This window comes from Paroedura picta, chromosome 18 (assembly GCF_049243985.1).
Source record: "Paroedura picta isolate Pp20150507F chromosome 18, Ppicta_v3.0, whole genome shotgun sequence".
Classification (NCBI taxonomy): Eukaryota; Metazoa; Chordata; class Lepidosauria; order Squamata; family Gekkonidae; genus Paroedura; species Paroedura picta.
The window spans coordinates 3,823,890-3,841,352 of NC_135386.1; the positions used below are offsets into that span (position 1 = coordinate 3,823,890).

The 17,463-nt window shown below is 51.4% G+C and overlaps 2 protein-coding genes across 3 annotated transcripts in view; both read left to right on the top strand.

The window, feature by feature from the left end:
* ARID3B (AT-rich interaction domain 3B) overlaps positions 1 to 4,644 on the top strand; it is a 28,213-nt gene extending 23,569 nt beyond the window's left edge. The window contains exon 9 of the mRNA XM_077318016.1: positions 761 to 4,644. Within this exon, the coding sequence (XP_077174131.1) occupies positions 761 to 921 (161 nt within the window). The 3' untranslated portion in view covers positions 922 to 4,644. The remainder of the gene's footprint in view (positions 1 to 760) is intronic.
* Positions 4,645 to 4,883: 239 nt separating this feature from the next.
* LOC143827932 (synaptotagmin-4-like) lies at positions 4,884 to 17,273 on the top strand. Of its 2 annotated transcripts, XM_077318017.1 has the most exons (6): positions 4,884 to 7,565; positions 8,842 to 8,938; positions 13,829 to 14,724; positions 15,378 to 15,543; positions 16,112 to 16,278; positions 16,386 to 17,273. In XM_077318017.1, exons 1-6 carry the CDS (start codon positions 7,494 to 7,496, stop codon positions 16,545 to 16,547), a joined length of 1,560 nt encoding a protein of 519 aa, XP_077174132.1. In that variant the 5' UTR covers positions 4,884 to 7,493; the 3' UTR covers positions 16,548 to 17,273. The 2 variants fall into 2 exon arrangements, with proteins under 2 accessions (XP_077174132.1, XP_077174133.1); XM_077318018.1 differs by lacking the exons at positions 4,884 to 7,565; positions 8,842 to 8,938 and adding an exon at positions 13,328 to 13,363.
* Positions 17,274 to 17,463: the final 190 nt, after the last annotated feature.

A 17,463-nucleotide genomic window follows, 5' to 3' on the forward strand; every position in this document is an offset into this window, starting at 1 on the left:
CTCTGTTGTCACTTCCTCTGCCCCGTCTAGGCTAGGGGAGATGCCGTACCCTCTGGATGCAGCAATTGGCCCTCCCCAGGGCAGAGAGAATCTCAATCTGAGAACTGGTCCCCACCGCAAACAGAGGCATCTCTCCTTCTTGAGATCCTGTAATGGGAGGGTCCATTTGTCAGGTGGGGGCAAAGCACGTTGCTCCCGGGGACAGGGCCTTTTGTCTGGTGGCCCCCAGATTACGGATCTTTCTTCCTAGGTGTAGGCCAGAGATCTCCCACTAATACCACTGCTTCCCAGGCAGCAGAGATCGGTTTCCCTGGAGAAAGCAGCCACTTTGGAAGGTGGACAAAAATACATTGGGGAAGGGGCCGTGCCTCAGAGCATACAGAAAGTCCCAAGTTGAATCCCTAACATCTCCAGGGGAAAAGATCAGTAGGGGACATGAAAGCCCTCCGCCAGAGAAACTGGAGGGCTGGCTGATCCTGCACTGGGCAGAAGGATAGCCTGGATGGACCCTTACAACTCTATGGTTCTATACCGATCAGTATAGGGTAGTTTCATATGTTCCTGTGACTCCATGGCATTATCCCCACTGAAGTCCGTCCCCTCCACAAACCCTGCCCTCCAGAGGCTGCACCCCTCCCCAAAATGTCTAGGTATTTCCCTACCCCCTCCACCCCGTGTCATCCTTTGGAATGCCTGACCATGTCTCATTTGCCTCAAGGTATTTTTTTTTTAACTCAGACCTTCTCTGCCCGCCCCGCAGGAGTGCTGTTTGCCCAGAAGCCGGTCGTCCACCTCATAGCCGGATCCAGCACACAGAGCACCGGCGGGGGCAGCAGCAGCAGCAGCTCCCACTGCTCCCCCAGCCCCACCTCCTCACGGGGCACCCCCAGCGCCGAACCCTCAACCAGCTGGTCTCTCTGAGGGAAACCGAGGGACGGGTCTCCGGCCTTGAAGCGGCTCCTCGTGACCCTCAAAGGAGCCGACCGAGTTTTCTGTCTTTCTTTTGTTTTATTATTTTTTTTAAAAAACCTCATCTTGAGGGAACCCGCTTTTGCGATGGGCCGACGGCAGAGAATGGGAGAGTCCAGGCCGGCGGTGCTCCACGCCGGGACGGTTCCCGCCGTCTGTCCTTAGCCTTTCTTCAGGTTCTTGCTGTGTCCGGGGTTGGGGGGGGGATTAAAGGGCGGCAAAGGGGGGGAGGGGGGACACAGGGCGTGTTTCAATCAGGGATTCTCTCGAGGGGCTGTGCATTTCTGTCGATGACTGAGCATTACCATGGTAGCAAAAGGTCAGAGGGGGCTAAGAACCCGTTCCCCGAATTGGAAGCCCAAAGCAGTGTGCTTTTATTTGTTTTTTTTTTTAATTAATGTCTGCAGTGTATTGACAATCCTTACCCCGGTGGGACACGGCTGATGCTCTCTTGCCCACTCTCCTGGACGTGGCTTGGCACTCACTTCCCCTCAACCCTTCCAGTGCATTCCCAGAATCCGGATCTCGTCTTCTTTCCCCGTGCCTCTTCTGCTCTGCTTGCCTTGACGTCGTCTTCCCTGCTCCTTGCTTTTCCGCCTCCCGTATTCCCATTGTGTTCAGTCTACCGCTGTCCTCACTTTGCTGCTCTTACGTCTGCAGCACCACTTGGCAGGAGGAAGCTGGTGTTGGCCCTCTTCCACCGCGAAGATTTTCATAAGCTCCAGGGAAAGCCCCCTCCCCCCAGCCTAACAGGGCCTCCCTTTTCTCACTTGGCTGCAAAATGCCCTTTTGATACATGGGGGTGCTTGGAGCTTTTCCTCCCTTGCCTGCCAAATAGCTCAGAGTAATGGTTGTTTCAGATTCCCCCGGGGAGGGGGTGATACGCAGGTGATGGTGCACCTAAGCTCCCGCCCTCCAATGCCTCTTGATCTCCTGGGAGGGAGCATACTTTATGTGCGTTAGCTACTTGCGTTCACCCTCTCTCTGCTTTCAGCAACCACCCCCTTCCAAAATCATCAGCACATCCAGGTTGCTCATCTTGCTTTGTTTTGTCCAGAGAGTTCGGGAGAGCCAACATCGTTCTCTGGTTCCTTTGCTTCAGCCCTGAGAAGTAGGCCAAACTCGGGAATGAGCAAAGAGCCCGCCAGGGTGTCTCGTGGGTTGAACGGGTATTCAGACCTCTCCACAGCTCCTTTCTCCTAAGTGAGTGCTACGCCCTGCAAAAGGGAAAACAAGCCACTGAGCATAGCAGGGTAGTACTTCCTCCGGTTAGCCTCATCATGGTTCCACTAGCCCCCCACCCAAGCCCCCTCCTCATCTCCCCTCCCCTTTGAGATCATTTTAAGAACAGGGAACCCATCTTGGTTGCTTCCATGACTGGCCTTCCTCTTCTTCTTGCTGCCTTTTCCTCACCTCTGCCCTCCTCTTGTGTCTAGACGCAATTCTCATCCTACGCTGTACGATTCCACCCCCACCCCTCATTCTCAGTCCATTGATTCATAACCCACCACCTGGTTTCCTTGCCAGAGAGATCAGCCGCCCTCCTGCCCTACCCGGCAATCTCAGTCATGCTCCAGTTATGCACCAGCTTCTCCTGAGCAGATAAAATACCTCAAAAATATGTACTTAATTGCTGTGCGTGTGTGTGTGTGTGTGCGTGTGGATTTCCCCCTCCCCCGCCCTTCTCTCTCTTCCTCTCTTTCTGTTCTGGAAGGATTTGTGTATGTTAAAGCTTCTTTTTATATGTCTCGCTGACTGCTTTTATTTTTTGTTTTGTTTTGTTTTATATATCGTAGCACCAAAGACACACCTGTCGCCCTACCCATCCTCCCCCCCCCCAAAAAAAATGGAACCCCTGAGCAGGAGAAGGTCCAGGTAGCTTTTCAAGGTCTCCGATTTAGCATGGAAGCACTTGGCTTGTGGTATCTCAGGCAAGTGGCCCTTAAGGGCAACGGTCATCTCTCAGATTTAATATGGAAGGGGGTGGTAGTGTTAAGGGCTCAGGATTTCCGGGATACCCCAGGTTAGGACCATTCTGATCCCCGTGCATCATTTTGCCTCTGCTCTTTCCCCGGTATTCCAAAAGGGGCAATGTTAGAAGAGGACCTTGGTCTGTCTACAGTACTCCTGAGCTCAGGGTGCATGGTAGATACAAACCCGAACAGGAACTATTAGAAACCTTGGTTCAAGGACCGCCAGGTCCATTCGTGCCTCTCCCCCCCCTTGTATAATCTGCATTGTTAGAAGCGGTCGCTTTCCAGAGGGAAGACGGGACCTCAATTGTGGAAATCCAATTCACAGCACTTCTCTTGCGGGGGTTAAGCTGATGTTCCATTGTTGCTTCCCTGAGCAGAAGGGTGAAACCCTCAACATTTGGACAGATCCTCGCACATTGTTTGTACCTCCTCAAATGCGCCTGCAAAGGAGAAATTGCTTTGGAAATGAAAGGCCGCCGTGGAAGAAAAAATCTCAGGTGGACTTCCGGTTCCGACATCTTCCCGGTGTGCTCCTCCGTAGAAATGCATCCGGTATCGCTCCTGGCGGCACGTGACATTGGGAAGAAACTCTTGCGGGAAAGATTGATTTAGCTGAACGCTCCCTATCCAGAGCAAACGCCCCTTTATCTGTTGGTTGCCCGCTCAGTTTGCAACGTGGCCTTCTTCTAAAAAGGACATTAGGACGTGGTGTTGGGGTTTCCACTGGCCGTACGATGACTTTTGAGACCAGTTCTCCAGAGCCAAGCCTTTCCGCTTTGGCGCAGATGCAGCAGGCCCTTCTCCGAGTGGGCGGTCTGCTTGAGGTGCAGCCGGATGCTTTTCTTCTCTGGCTGGGGTCTGAGGGCAAACTTAAAACGGGTGTCGCTGCACTGAAGTCAACCCTCCAAACAAAAAGGGGCTTTGCAGCAAAACAGTCTTCAGCCCCCCTCTGGAGAGCAGAGCCGTCGTTCTGCGAGTCCTCAAGCATGGGTACCCTCTGCCCGACTACTCTGCTCAGTCCATCTCTTCTTCAAAAGCACGGCGGTCCCTCCCTCATGAAAAGATAAAGGATAGCAACGATTGAACGGGAGACTCAAAACTGGACACGGAAATTTCAGGGACCCCCTTCAGTTTTCTTTTATTGTGCATTTAAAGTTAGCCACGACAGGGTAGGTCGGATATGGTAGCAGGGCCAGGGGGAGCGTTAGCTGCTAAAACAGTTAATCTCAGTGCAACTCATTGTATGTGCCCGGGCAGTGAAATTCAGCAGTTGGCTCAGGGCTCGGCATGTTTACCTTGGCTTTCTCTCCTCGGTGCGGAATCCCCACTGTTCATCTCTGCCTTGTTGCGTTTCCCTTCCCTCGCCCCCTAGGGACTCGTTGTTTTTGTCATCACGGCATTTAAGGAAGAGGGCCCGGGCATCCCACACTTGGGGAATATCGGCGTTCTTGTGGAATCCTGACATCTGCCTCTTTACGAGCGCATTGAAAAACTTAAAAAAATGTGGTGTTGCCGTTGGATCCGACACCCTCCCCAGCCTTAGAGAAACCCCGAATTTTCCTTCCCTGGTGCCTAAACGAAACCGGAGGTAAACCGTTTTTTAAAAAGCGAACATTCGGCAGCCGAACCGATCGGCTCCGCTTGTACGGACCTGACTTCATTGCTTAGTTATCTAAGTTGGTGAAAACTTGTTTTTTTTTTTTTAAAAAAAACCCTCCCTTAATGCAAGATTCTAAACCTCTGCCCACGGAGGGTTTTTATGAGCTTTTCCCAAATGATTGACGCTTTCTTTTTGGCAAGTTCGGGGTCAAAGAGAAGTTCTGGCGTTGGCTGTATTTCGGTTGGTCGGATGTGAATATGACTTAATTCTGGGTACACCCCAGCTTTATGTGAAGAAGAGGTTGAGAGATCCGTGGGCCCGGGAGTGGCTGTAGGGGGCCTGAACCCTCCCCAACCCCCCCCCCACACTCAGCTTGCTTTTGCTCCACTGGCTTAACAAAAGCACCCCACTTGAGGGGGGGGGGAGAGATTTCGAGGAGGGGGACACTTTCATGACTCCCGTCGACCTTTGCCCTACAAATCAAGCGCCTGCCAACCCTGCTTCTAAAACGTGATTCGGGGCAGAGCCAGGGTTTGAAAGCGACCCCTTTCCGCCTTTGCAACTAACCTTGACCCCCGTTTTTAATCTCGCACGAGCAGTTGCGTTTTCTTGCACACAAAGCCGCTTGGATCCCAGCGGAAAGCTTCCACGCGTGGAGACTTTCCCCTCCTCTGAGCACTGCGGCTAGCCGGGCACCAGGCAAAAAGATTGTCCGAATCCCATTCGGAGGGGGGAGGGGGCGAAAGAGTAGACCCTTCTGGGATTTGTAACCATATATACCTCATTTGAAATAAGCTGCGTTGACGCTCCAGGCCCTTTGTTTCTGGGGCCCAGCTGTTTTTAAACTGTGAAATTCACACCCCCTTTCTCGACCCTGGTTTTGACGCTGGTCATTTTGACTGCATTGGGGGTGGGGGGGGGGGTGTTGTTTGTTTGTTCGGAAGCCACTTCTGCTGCTGTGGCCAGGCTTTTCAGGGGGGTGGCCAGGCACGGGAACAAGCTTGGGACCAGGAAGATGACTGGGGGGGGGGCTGTCCCGCAAGCCCTTTTCCCGACTGTCAACCTTGAAAGATTTTAGGGTAACTCAGGGCTTTTGATACGAGAGCAAGGGCTGTTTCTTCTTGCGTCCCGGGTTGCTTTTGGCTGAGGGCACGCTCCCCCCTCTCTCCTCGCCCCACGCCTCTCCGAGCACCAGACCAAAGTCCCAGCTTGCCAGAGCGGCACAAACCCAAAACCCTTGGCTCCAGGCAGGCGCCGGTCTCTAGATCCAGGGCTGACCAATGTACCCGAACCACTTGGCCCGGTATTTGACCCTCGGACACTCTCTGGGGTCTCGGGGGTTTTTTGGCTGTCCGTTCTACCCAAGACCTTTTTGAGCTGGCGATTCCAAGGACTTGATCGCACAGATCTTTCTGCACGCTGTCGGGCTGGGCGTCCGTTTTGAGCCCCCTGACGCTTTCTGACTGTCCCGGAAGGCTTCACGGTTCCTTCGACCGTCGGGGCGGGGCGGAGGGAGCGTTCTCCCCCAGCGCGCGCTCAGGGTCCCTCTCGGACGAACCGGGTTTGGATAGCGGAGCCCTCTTCTCAGCTATTCCCGGGCAGGTTCCAAGGAGAAGCCTGCTTTTCCAATCGGCAGCAGCCGCCGCCTTGCCACTAGCTTATCGTTAACTATTTAAAGGAAAAAAAGAAATAAAATGTGATAGCCTAGATGGTGAATTAAATACCTCAGATGTCTCCTTCCAGCAAGTCGTCTGTATATGTTGTTGTTGGATTTTCCCCCCCCCCTTATCTTACATGTTATCTGAATGTTTATATTCCAATAAACTTCTACCTCTTCATATAACGGCTGCGCATGTGTTCTTGCTTTGGTTGTGTGTTTATCATTACCGCATGCTCCTGCCTTAAATAGAGATCCTCTCACAGTCCACCTTGACTTCTCCAAGCTGGTAATCTTCCTGGTTCCCACCAAGTGTTCTTAAAAAGTGAGCAGAGCTAGTAGGGCTTTTGGCCACTAAAAGTTTTAAAAAAGAAAAACATTGCTTTGGCAGGAGCTGCCACCCCCACACAAGGATCTATACCAAATGGCCCAAGTTAATTCCATGGAAGCCATTCTGTGATTGGCTCCACCTCCTGTGGTGGCCATTTTGTAGTTGCACTCACCGCACTCAGAATTCCAAAGGTGCCCATAGGCTCACAAAAGACAGGGACCCCCTATTACCGACCTTTTTAGGGGGCTGCCTTGTGCAAATCCCTGTTGCTCAAAGCAGCAGGTGCTGAGCCCCCTGACTCTCCATGCACACAAAAAGGAGCAGCAGAAACAGTAATTCGGCTTGGGAGGAGATTCCATATTAAATCCTTCTCTCTACAAAGACTCTCCCTTGTTCTCTTGCTTTCCCTACCTTGATCTGGCTGCCTCTCATCAGTCAGCACTGTGACACTGGGCCTTCTTGCCATGTGGGGATCCCCCTCTCCTCTGCTGAGGTCATAACTCTGGCCCTCCTCTTCCTGTGACACACATGGGTCCCTCACAGCTCCCTGAGAGTTAGAAGCAGGTCCCCAGTCCAGAAAGTGTGAGGAGTTCAATTTCTCTCGTTCTGTTTCGTTGTCCAAACAAACGAAATGTACCGAACCGTTCTGGTTCGGGGCGGAGATTTCCATTCGTGTGCGAACAAAGGCTCATCTCGGATGAGGACAATACAGCGCTCGGGATGGAGAACTGATTCTACAGAGACCAAGGCTTCCCTCCATCTCAGACCTGTTGCCGATTCGGAGTCAAGGGAAAGATAGCTACACCGTGTGTGCAAGGAGAACTGGTTCCCAAATCCCTTCAGCGGCTGCCCAGGTTTTCTTCTTACAAGAGCTCTTAATACGCGGAACAAAAGCTGCGAGGTTTACATAGCAGACCCCAGAGGGAGTGCCGATTTCTGCCGTTGAACCAGTCCAGCTGGATGGAAACAGGCTTCCAAATTTTCACCCGCGTCCAATTTTGCAGATCCAAAAGTCTTCGCTTCCTCGATAAGGTAAGGGAGGGATCGTTATTGTCTTTTTAGCTAAATTCTATATGCATATATATATATTTGTGTGTACTTTAACTTCATTGTAGAGGCCTTTGGCCAATACACTAAATCTACTACTACTCTTATGTTGTTACCCACCAGAGTCTTCAGGGAATGACGGGTTCTAATTAACAAGAACATTGTTATTATTATATCTTAGCTGTCCCTTGACGGCACTTTCCTCCATCCCCAGAATTGACATACATGCTAAAAATCCTCGAATTTGGGTTGGCTTGCAGTACTCGCGGTATAACACCAGAGGGAAGCACAGATGAGTAGAAGAGCCAAGAGATGTTTTCGGGAGTTTCGAGCTCTCTTCTTTACCTTTCGAGTGCCGTATCCTCTGGCAAGGGGACTCTTATTAGAGTTAATCATTGCGTGCCTCTGCGGTTCGTCCAGCCGAACCACTGTCCCCTTTCTCGCATTCTGCCCTCGTGCGCCAAAATCAGTGCAGGCGTCTGGGTCCCAAATCTCCAGATATTTCTAAACCCAGGGCTGGCAAACTCTAAATGACATTTTCTCTCCGGGGAAGAGTTGTCCTTTCGGAGTGTCACCATTTTGCAACCAGAGCGGTGTTTTGGCAAGATTAAAAGCCAGCGTGGTGTAGTGGTTGAAAAACGACAGACTCTAATCTGATGAGCCAGGTTTGATTCCCCACTCCTCCTCCAGATACAGCCAGCTGGGTGACCTTGGGCCAGTCCCAGTTCCCTTAGAGCTGCTCTCGCTGAGCATTTCTGCCAGAGCTCTCTCCGCCCCAACTTACCCCACAGAGTGCCTATCGTGGGGAGAGAAAGGGAAAGATATTTATAAGCCACTTTGGGGTACAAAAAACAAGTGTCCTTTCAAAACAACCCCGCTAAGACCTCCTTTTCCAGAGCGCCCTCCCTGCACGCCAGGCCGCTGGAGCCCCGATCGGGCCTCCTGCCCTCCATCCTGCTTGGCCGCCTTCCCCTCCCACCCAAACTCCTCCCGGCTGGTTCCCTGGCAACCGAGCCCTCGAGAGCCGAGAGCTTCTTTGCCTCCGGAGCTGGCATTCCCTCCCTCCCTCCCTCCCCTGTGCCCTTCGGAGTGCAAGCGCTGGAATTGGTCCACTTTGTTTGCTCAGCTCGAGGAGCCCAAAGTGTTTCCCAGCCTCTCTTTCCCAGGCGGCTGCCCATCCCGCCGGGGACCCTCGCCTGCGTCTAAGCTTTGGACACTTCCGACCGACCGGTTCTGAACTTCTCCCTTTCCCCCCTTCCAGGAGTTTCCCATGGACTTCCTCATGCCAACTGGGCCAGGATCGCCCGGGGGCTCGCCTGATCTGGCATCCCACCCGAGAAGTGACAGCGGGCAAGCAGGTAAGAGGGGAGAACTGGCACGGGCAGGGCCATTTGGGGCAGCTCTCCTCAGGGGCAGAGCACAGACACATCTCCCAAGAGGGAACGAGGTCCCAAGGGTAAAGGAGAAAAGCTGGCAACGGGGGTGTTTCCAGATTTCAGTCTTGGACGGCTTCTCTCTGATTCTTTCAAGGTAGAGATGTTTGTTAGGAAGTTTCATCCCAGCCTGCTTTTGCGGTTAAGAGCGGCAGCCTCTAACCTGGACAACCAGGTTCGATTCCCCGCTCCCACACATGCAGCCAGCTGGGTGACCTTGGGCCAGCTAGAAGGGGAGTCTGTCCTATATATTTTGGAGAGTGAAGGGATTTTCTATCTGAGGACAGATGGACGCCCATTCGACCTGTATCCAAAAAAGTGAGCAGGAGTTCGCGAAAGCTCCTCGACGACCACAAATTTCGTTCGTCTTTCAGGTGCTCCTGGACTCTTTTTGTGGCTTTTGTTTTGAAAATCTGCTCAGCTGGCTCATTAGTACATCAGTGAACAGCTAGGTTTGGATCCCGTAGTGACTTAGCAGAGCGACAAGGTTTTCAGAGTACGGGGAATCAGGAAGTCAAAGATCGCTGCACGAGATGGCAGCCTGAAATTCTCGTGCATCTCAGAAGTTGCCACGGGACTCCAGTCTAGCAGTTCAGCTGCACCCCGACACAACTACCCTCTGAAACGACTCTGACGAAATGTCAGAAAAGCCTTGCAGGATCAGACCCATGGTCAGTCTTGGCCATCATCCCTGCTCGGTGCTCTCCCTGAGCAAAATCAACCCATTACTGGGAACATAGACGTTAGGGACATCTTTAGGGTCAAATCGAGTGGCAGGTTTTTAACCCACCCTGCGGACAGAGACAACAGGGCAGCGTACCTGTCCCCCTTTACAGTGGCTTTTCCAGCAAATTCCTCCCTCTACGGTTGCTTTTCCAGCAGGCGGTATTCCGAGGTAGCCTCCCTCTGTCCATGCAGGTTCCATTTAGGCACCGCGGCCGACAGTCTGCTCGTTCAGTTTGTCTAAAGCCCATTTGTGCTTAGCGGCCACTGCTGTGCTACAGCCCCAGAATGTTGAATAACATTCCGTGTGACTCTTGGGGAGGTTGGATGTCTCGAGGGGAGAGGCATCAAAAATGCCTTTTTTCCGGGCACGGTCCGTCCGCCTTTCCTTCATCCACCTGGGCCGGCTGGATTGATTTCAGAGGGGCCGCTCAGCTTCTACCTCAGAGCGGCTTTTGTTTGCCTGTCTAGGAGAGAAGGGCTCTGATTCAGGCAAACAGTAAGGAGCTTTGTTCCGAGCCGAGGGAGGGAGGGGATCTTGGAGAAAGGTGCCGAGTTACCGGGGGCTGAGGGGAGGCAACGGGGGTAGGAGAAAGCAGAGGGCAGGGGCCGCCGAAAGGGCTTAAGAGCCAAGCAAAGTTTTGAGTCCGGCGACACCCTGAAGACAAGATCCAATCTCCCTTCCAAGGAGAGCCTGACGTTCACACCGAGATGCTCGGTTTTCTGTGCCGGTCAGGAATTGTATTTTTCATCGTGGCTTCTGGAGCAAATCGCCTTCAGAGTCTTTGCACACTTAACTGCATGCCCTTTTGCTCGTCGGCGTGATTCAGGCTTGTGTTTCTGAGATTTGTCGCGGCTCGGAGCCAGGAGCGATCCGTGGAGGTTGAGTTTAGTAGCCGTTTACCCCCCACCCCCTTAAGGGGAAAATGCTGCGGCGGTTGCATGCCAGCCTGAAAGTCAACAAGCAGAGCTCGATTCAGCCCCGGGGTTTATACACTGTATTTAATAATAAAAAAAAAAAATCCCCCAGTTGGTTTCCGGACGACGAGCCGAATTCTGATAAGAGTGGAAATTCAAAGCCGTTTCCCTGGTTGATTCCAACTCGTTCCGGGGCTTTGTGGAAGTCATACACTTTTCAACATGCTTGCTAAAGAGGGAGACCCAAACGGACGATGCGATGAAGCTTTTCGAAGAGAACCTTTCAGCATCGTGGCGCCAGAACCGAAAAGGCCCTGCTGTTGATCGGGATTGTTCTCAATTCCGGGGGATGGGTTTACTTCTTATGCTGGGGCATTCTTGTGGTTCTTCAAGGGGCATTCATAAGCGAAAGAAGATATTTCCCAGAGCAGGGTTAGTCAACCTGTGGTCCTCCAGATGTCCATGGACTACTATTCCCATGAGCCCCTGCCAGCAAACGCTGGCAGGGGCTCATGGGAATTGTAGTCCATGGACATCTGGAGGACCACAGGTTGACTAACCCTGTCCTAGAGGGTTAGTCAACCTGTGCAGTGTTTGGTGTCCATGGTGTAGTGGTTGGAGTTTTAGACTTGGGCCAGGGACATCCCAGGGAGGCCGTGGGTCAGTCAATGCAACGTGCCCACTGTGAGCGGTAGGGGGAGAGAGAATCGGGTATTCGTAACACTCTGGAAGGCTTTAGAGCAGGAGAGGCCAGACTGTGGCTCTCTAGAGGTCCAAATACTACAGTTACCATGAGCCCCTGCCAACCAGCTGGCAGGGGCTCATGGCAATTGTAGTGTTCGGACCTCCGAAGAGCCACCGTTCAGCCACTCCCCCTTTAGAGTGAACTTCTAGCAGAATGGGGCGTTGGGGATATCAGCCCCCTCGGTCGTGTTAGGTCCCCCCGAAATTTTCAGTTTCTAACCACTACTCCACACTGGCTTTAGCCTGAATAAAGGAGCAAATGGCTGGGATATTATTATTAATATTAATATCAATATCAATATCAATATTATTAATATTATTAATATTACTATTATTACTATTATTACTATTATTATTATTCGATGTATTACCCGCCACTCCCTTGCGGCTCGTGGCGGGTTACAACATTATAAACCCCAATAAAACCCATTAAAATCCATTAACAACAGCTACAGTTCCTTATTAGTTAGCAAGCTAACCTGGCAAGATCGGCTAATCAACTAATCAACTTCCCCCTCCTCCTACTAGCAGGTGGGGAGGGGATACTGATGGTACCAATCCTCAATCCCAATCCCAGGTCTTGTTAGCCTTGGAAAACACTTTTTCCCTCTTGGGCTTAATGGTAGCTGTTTTGAGAGGGGAGGGTGAATTTGATCAGGAAACTAGCACGGAGGCCCCTGCCCCACTTCTACAGCATTCACCCCAAATTACGCCACCCCCAAAAGTGGCTGTATTAATGCCATTGAAACAAATGGTTCGGAAAGGCAGAATTAGATCTCAGGATTTCCCCCGGCCTAACGCATACCTCCGCTCCCCTGCAGATGACAAAAGGTCAAAACTATCACCCATCACCAAGCAACACCTAAACGGGTTACACTCCTTTTGTCTTGTCTCCCCTTCCACAAACAAAAGTGGAAGCGGGGGGGGTTATTTAAGGTAAACGCTTCCCATTTGGCCGTGGACAAAACACCCCCGGCCAGCTCGGAAGGAGCACGAGAAAGGGACCAGCCCTCCCGGCCTTTTTTATCAGGACTGTCCCTGTTTACAAGCCGAGACCAAAGCACCTGACTGTGAATTTCCAGGTAGAGACCAAAAATAGATCCCTCGCTCCTTGTCCATATCAACTGTGTCGGCTCTGTCTAATCTGGAAAGGACACTCTGCGCCTCTGCCGTTGCCCCCGGCTTGGTCTGTCCTTGACATGCCGGGGAAGGCAGCTGCAGGCCAGCTGGAACTCCCTGGCCCTCTGAGCACAACCACCTGCATGCTTTTGGACATCCTCCCAGGCATGGTCCCCAACATGGCGCCCATGGGCCTCAGAGCACCCCCTGAACCTTTCCTGGCATCCGGTTTTTAGAACGTGAGTGGGGCAAGTTGGGACTTATCAAGTCCCCCCTGAGAACTGACAGGGGATGAGGGATAGGGATACTGGATCCAGGTTGGGAAACTCAAGATTTGGGGGATGGAGCCTGGGGAGGACAGGGAACCTAGTGGGGTACAATAGGGGAGGAGGCCCTGGAAGCTCTCTGCTGGAGGCCCTCAACTGGCCTTGTAGGTCACTGCTAGTCAGAAGAGGCAAGACCAGCCTAGAGAGACTAAGTGTCTAACTCTGTATCAAGGAGTTCCATAAAGGCCTTCCCCGGGCAATCAGCAATGTATCCTTCCGTAAAGCCAACGTAGAGCCCCCCACCCCTCCCCACGGTACACCATTTCTACAGAAAGTAAATTCATAATTCCTGGTCTGCCCCAAGCCCAGATCACCAGCCGACTCGTGGATTAAAGGGACGATCTGGCGCTCTTTCTAAAGGGGCGTTTTGAAGGTTTTGCGTCAGCCGGGCAGCCGTTCTGATAAGAAGAGCTGTTTTTTCCACGAACTTTATCTGTCTTGAGGCTTGGCTCGGTTTATTCGAGCTTGGAGCAAACAGCTCGGACCGGTGTAATGGTTCCAGACACGGTTTGTTGCCACGGTTTGTACGGGACGGGATTTGAAAGGTGGCGATACCTGATACCTTGAAAGCTGTGCTCATCACGGCAAGGCCTTGGCTTCCTTGCCCAGTTTGTTGACCCTCCAGAGGAACTGGCCGGCGACTATGCGAGGCAGGAGGCTGGACTAGATAGACCACTGAGCTGATCCAGCAGGGCTCTGTTGATGTCCTTTCGATGTACCCTTCTCAGAACCAGAAACTCGCCGGCCAACGTCCTTCTACCCCCATTGTGATCCAAAGCTTGTTTTGTGTTTTGTTCAGACATTAACGCGTTAACCTCGGACAGAGTTAGCCACCCTTGTAGCAAAAACGGCAATTGGCCAAAATTATTGCTGTCGCCTGGAATTCGAGATATCCTTGCAGGCCCGTTGAAATCCCGTCTGAAAGTGCTACGTAAGAATACGTAACACGGACCTCCAGACACAAAAATCTCTTTCCTCTGTTTAGACAGTCTGCAGGTGCTTCTCGGTGTCGGACTCGCGGTCCTCTGTTTCTGCCTTCTCCTCGGCTGCACAATCTGCTGGCGCTGGCTGAAGAGGCGTAAAGAGAAGGGTGGAGCGTTGTCACCGCCTTGCACCCTAGTGGATCTCGGGCCGGCCCTGCCTTCTCAAGTCACCGCCGTGGCGATTCAGCAGCAGTACACGGAGATAGAAGGAGAGGTTCTGGATCGTCTGCCTCCCGAGCTCGCCAAAGCCCCGGTGGTATCGGACCACGGCATCCCACCCAAGAGACTCCGCCGTGGCAGAGCTTCGTTACCCAGCATTCCCTTTCCACCCAAGCTGATCCAGCCCGTCAAGTCCGCATTGAGCATGGAACGTCGCTGCACCATCTCCGGCAGCGGCACACCAGGGGACGAACACCGCCTTCTCTCCAGTCCCGTCCAAGGCGCCGACATTGTGCGATCGTACACTGTGCCACGGAACCTGTCCAGTGCCGGACCGAAGCCGCGCCCGCATCTCCACTTCACTTTGTTTTACTCGGAGCCCGAAACCACACTGATTGTGACGGTGATCGGCGTCTCCCACCTGCCAAAGGGTTTCCGGTCCAGCCGGGATTCCTACGTCAAGGTCTACTTGCTTCCGAAATTCGCCGAGCCCAAACGGACTGCCCTGCAGAAGAAGAGTCTGAATCCCGAATTTCACGAGGAATTCCATTTTGGCCACTATAGTCTAGAGGACTCGCAGCGTCTAACTCTGCGCTTTGCCGTCTATGCAAAGGGGTTCCACAACTTGAAGGATTCCTTCATCGGGGAGGTGATGTTCCCATGCACACAAGCAGCCTTGGAACATGGCGTCTCCTCCTATACCCAGGAACTGTCAACCACCAAAACCAAACTTAAAAAGGTAAGGAATTGTGCCAGTTAGCTTTGAGGGTCATGTTCCATCCAAATGACCTTGCTGGTATGGTAGCAGGACAGTAAGAAGTGAGGCGAAAAGAGCTGCTGCTTGTTACAAAAACTTTGTGCTGCCAAGAAGCTCAGGGCCACATTCCTGTCCACATTATTTTTATTTTAAAAATATGTGTATGTGAAACTGGATCAAGCGTGGTGTTAAAAGCGGCAGACGAGAAAAGACGAGAGAGAATTAAAAGCAAAGACAAAAATGCCCGTTAAGCTTTTGAGTTTCTGTGCAACAAAGGCATATACAATGACCAAGTAATCCGAACCTACAAACTTATAACGAAATAATTCTTTAAACATTTCAAAACAATAACAAAAAAAATTGTTTTTAATCTCTACAAATCTCTCTCTTCACGTCAAAGCCAAAAATTTCTTCTCCTTTAGTCCTCGTAACCGCAAATCATCAACTCAAATTTCCCCCCATTTTCATGCGAGAAATCCTTAAGGGGTTTCCAGTTAGCAACGAATTAAGTTATTGACTTGTTTCTAATCAAAGAAGTGAATTGACCCATCTCTACAAAATCTTGAAATCGCTTCAATCCACACAGGGACAATCAGTCGCCACATAACCTCCTTCCCTTTCGTTTTTTATTCCAGTCTCTCAGTTCCCAAGATGTGAGCTGCAGCCCTTCGCTTCCCCGGCCCAAGTCCGCCGGGCAGCTGTTCCTCCTCCTGCAGTACCAAGCGCTAGCCAGTCGCATCAAAGTCCTGGTGCGCAAAGCTGAAAATTTGGGGCGCCTCACCCGCATCCCAGGGACGCCAGGTAGGACAATCCAGAAAGGTCCTTTGTGATTCCGTGTTTGCATGCAATTTATTCATTGTTTAAAGAAATTTTCAGACAAGGCAAAGATAAAATCTAACAAACTACCAAAAGAAAAAAAAAAGAAGAAGAAAGACTATAGAAAAGCAGGGAAATATATATAAAGAAGACACTTCTGATTATTTCCATGGCAAATATATAGAAAATTACAAATTTAAGTTACTCTAAAGTTACAGACATAGGGGGGAACCCTATCTTTTTTCTTTTCTTTTTTAAAGAAAATTCTTATTATTATTTACTATTATTACTGTATTTCTCTAATCATCAATTCCACAAATTCATAGAATCACAGAATCATAGAGTTGGAAGGGGCCATACAGGCCATCTAGTCCAACCCCCTGCTCAACGCAGGATCAGCCCTAAGCATCCTAAAGCAAATTGTTAGTTTTCTTTTTCTCTGTTCGGGGCAAAAAGTCAGAAACCAGGCAGAAGGTGATGTGTAAGACCTCTGTGCCCCTAGAGAGCAGCTGCCATGTTTGAGACCTCCACCTTCCAATTTCCTTCTCTCTAGACCACTATGTCACAATCCGCCTGCACCACAATGGGAAGGTCATCGATGTAAAAGAGACCAAATCCATCGCAGGCTGCAGCCCCGTGTGGAACACCCCGTTCCTCTTCAATGTTCCATCAGGAGACATCCTGGAGCAAGCACTGTCCCTGGAGTTCACGGTCATGCAGGTGAGGAGACTGTCTTCCGGGCCGTTCGTTAGGCGAACATGCAGCTGCTTCTCGACATGCAAAGAAAAATGGAACCGACACCTCTTTTCTTCTTTCTCCCATCCCAGGCTCGCCTCTACACTCGCAGCTGTGCCGTGGGGAGAGTTCTGATTGGCCCCGATGCTCCAGAAATGGGGCAGATCCACTGGAGAGAGATGTGCAGCCGAGGAAGCGTCGAATCCGCTCGCTGGCACGTCGTTCAACCCGAAGGACTTCAGCTGTGCCCTTGAGGACCGCACCAAATAGTTCGTATCCTGATGGCCAGCAGGACATACGCTGTAATCAGGGGGGCTCCCATTAGCAGTGCAGGTAATGGCCTCTTCCGGCAGTGGAGGAGCCTGGGAAGGATTGGTGGAGTATGCAGGCAGTAAGTTCCGACAGCGTGTTAGAACAGAGGCCGAATCAACTCCTCTGAGCCGATATCGAATGCTATGAGGTAGGGTGGCTCGGGAGGGTCCCCCTACACAACCTGGAGCTTTGAGGAAGCCTTGGGTGTTCCAAAGAAGTGTTTGCCCCATAAAAAAAAAAAAAAAAAAGACGGAGCGGGTGAACGAACAGAATGTTGTGCATGCTAGATCACTTCCTCCACAAAACCAGGATGTGCTCCTCAGGGCCACTCAGATGTCGTTTGTGTCGAGAATGAGCCAGGACTTCCTCGAGCTCTTGTGTGCCCTCGGCTACTGCATGGGTGAGAGATCTAACCAACTGTAGTTGGTTGAGATGCCCAAACTGTGGTGCGTTCCCTCCGACAAACCAAGAACAAACCACATTTTAATATCTGACCACCTAGGAAGACCCCAAGAAAAGGGTGAAATGCATTGGGTACTTTGTATTAGGTCACTTTATCCATGTGTCAATATGGATTGGATCTGTGCAATAGTGTATGATGAATACTGATGTTTTTTAAATCTTAAATGTGCACATGAACAGTAATAAATGTTTGTTTTTTTAGTATATTCTGCTGCTTAGCCTCTGAAGTTCCTAGCTTGTATACACGGGGCAGGGGGGTGTTACTTTGTTTCTGCTTTGGTTGTTGGCCTCTTGTGTGACACAGGATACTGGACTGGATGGACCACTGGTCTGATCCAGCATGGCTGTTCCGATGTGCTTAAGGGGCTCTGGGACTCTAGATCTTCTCCTGCAAAA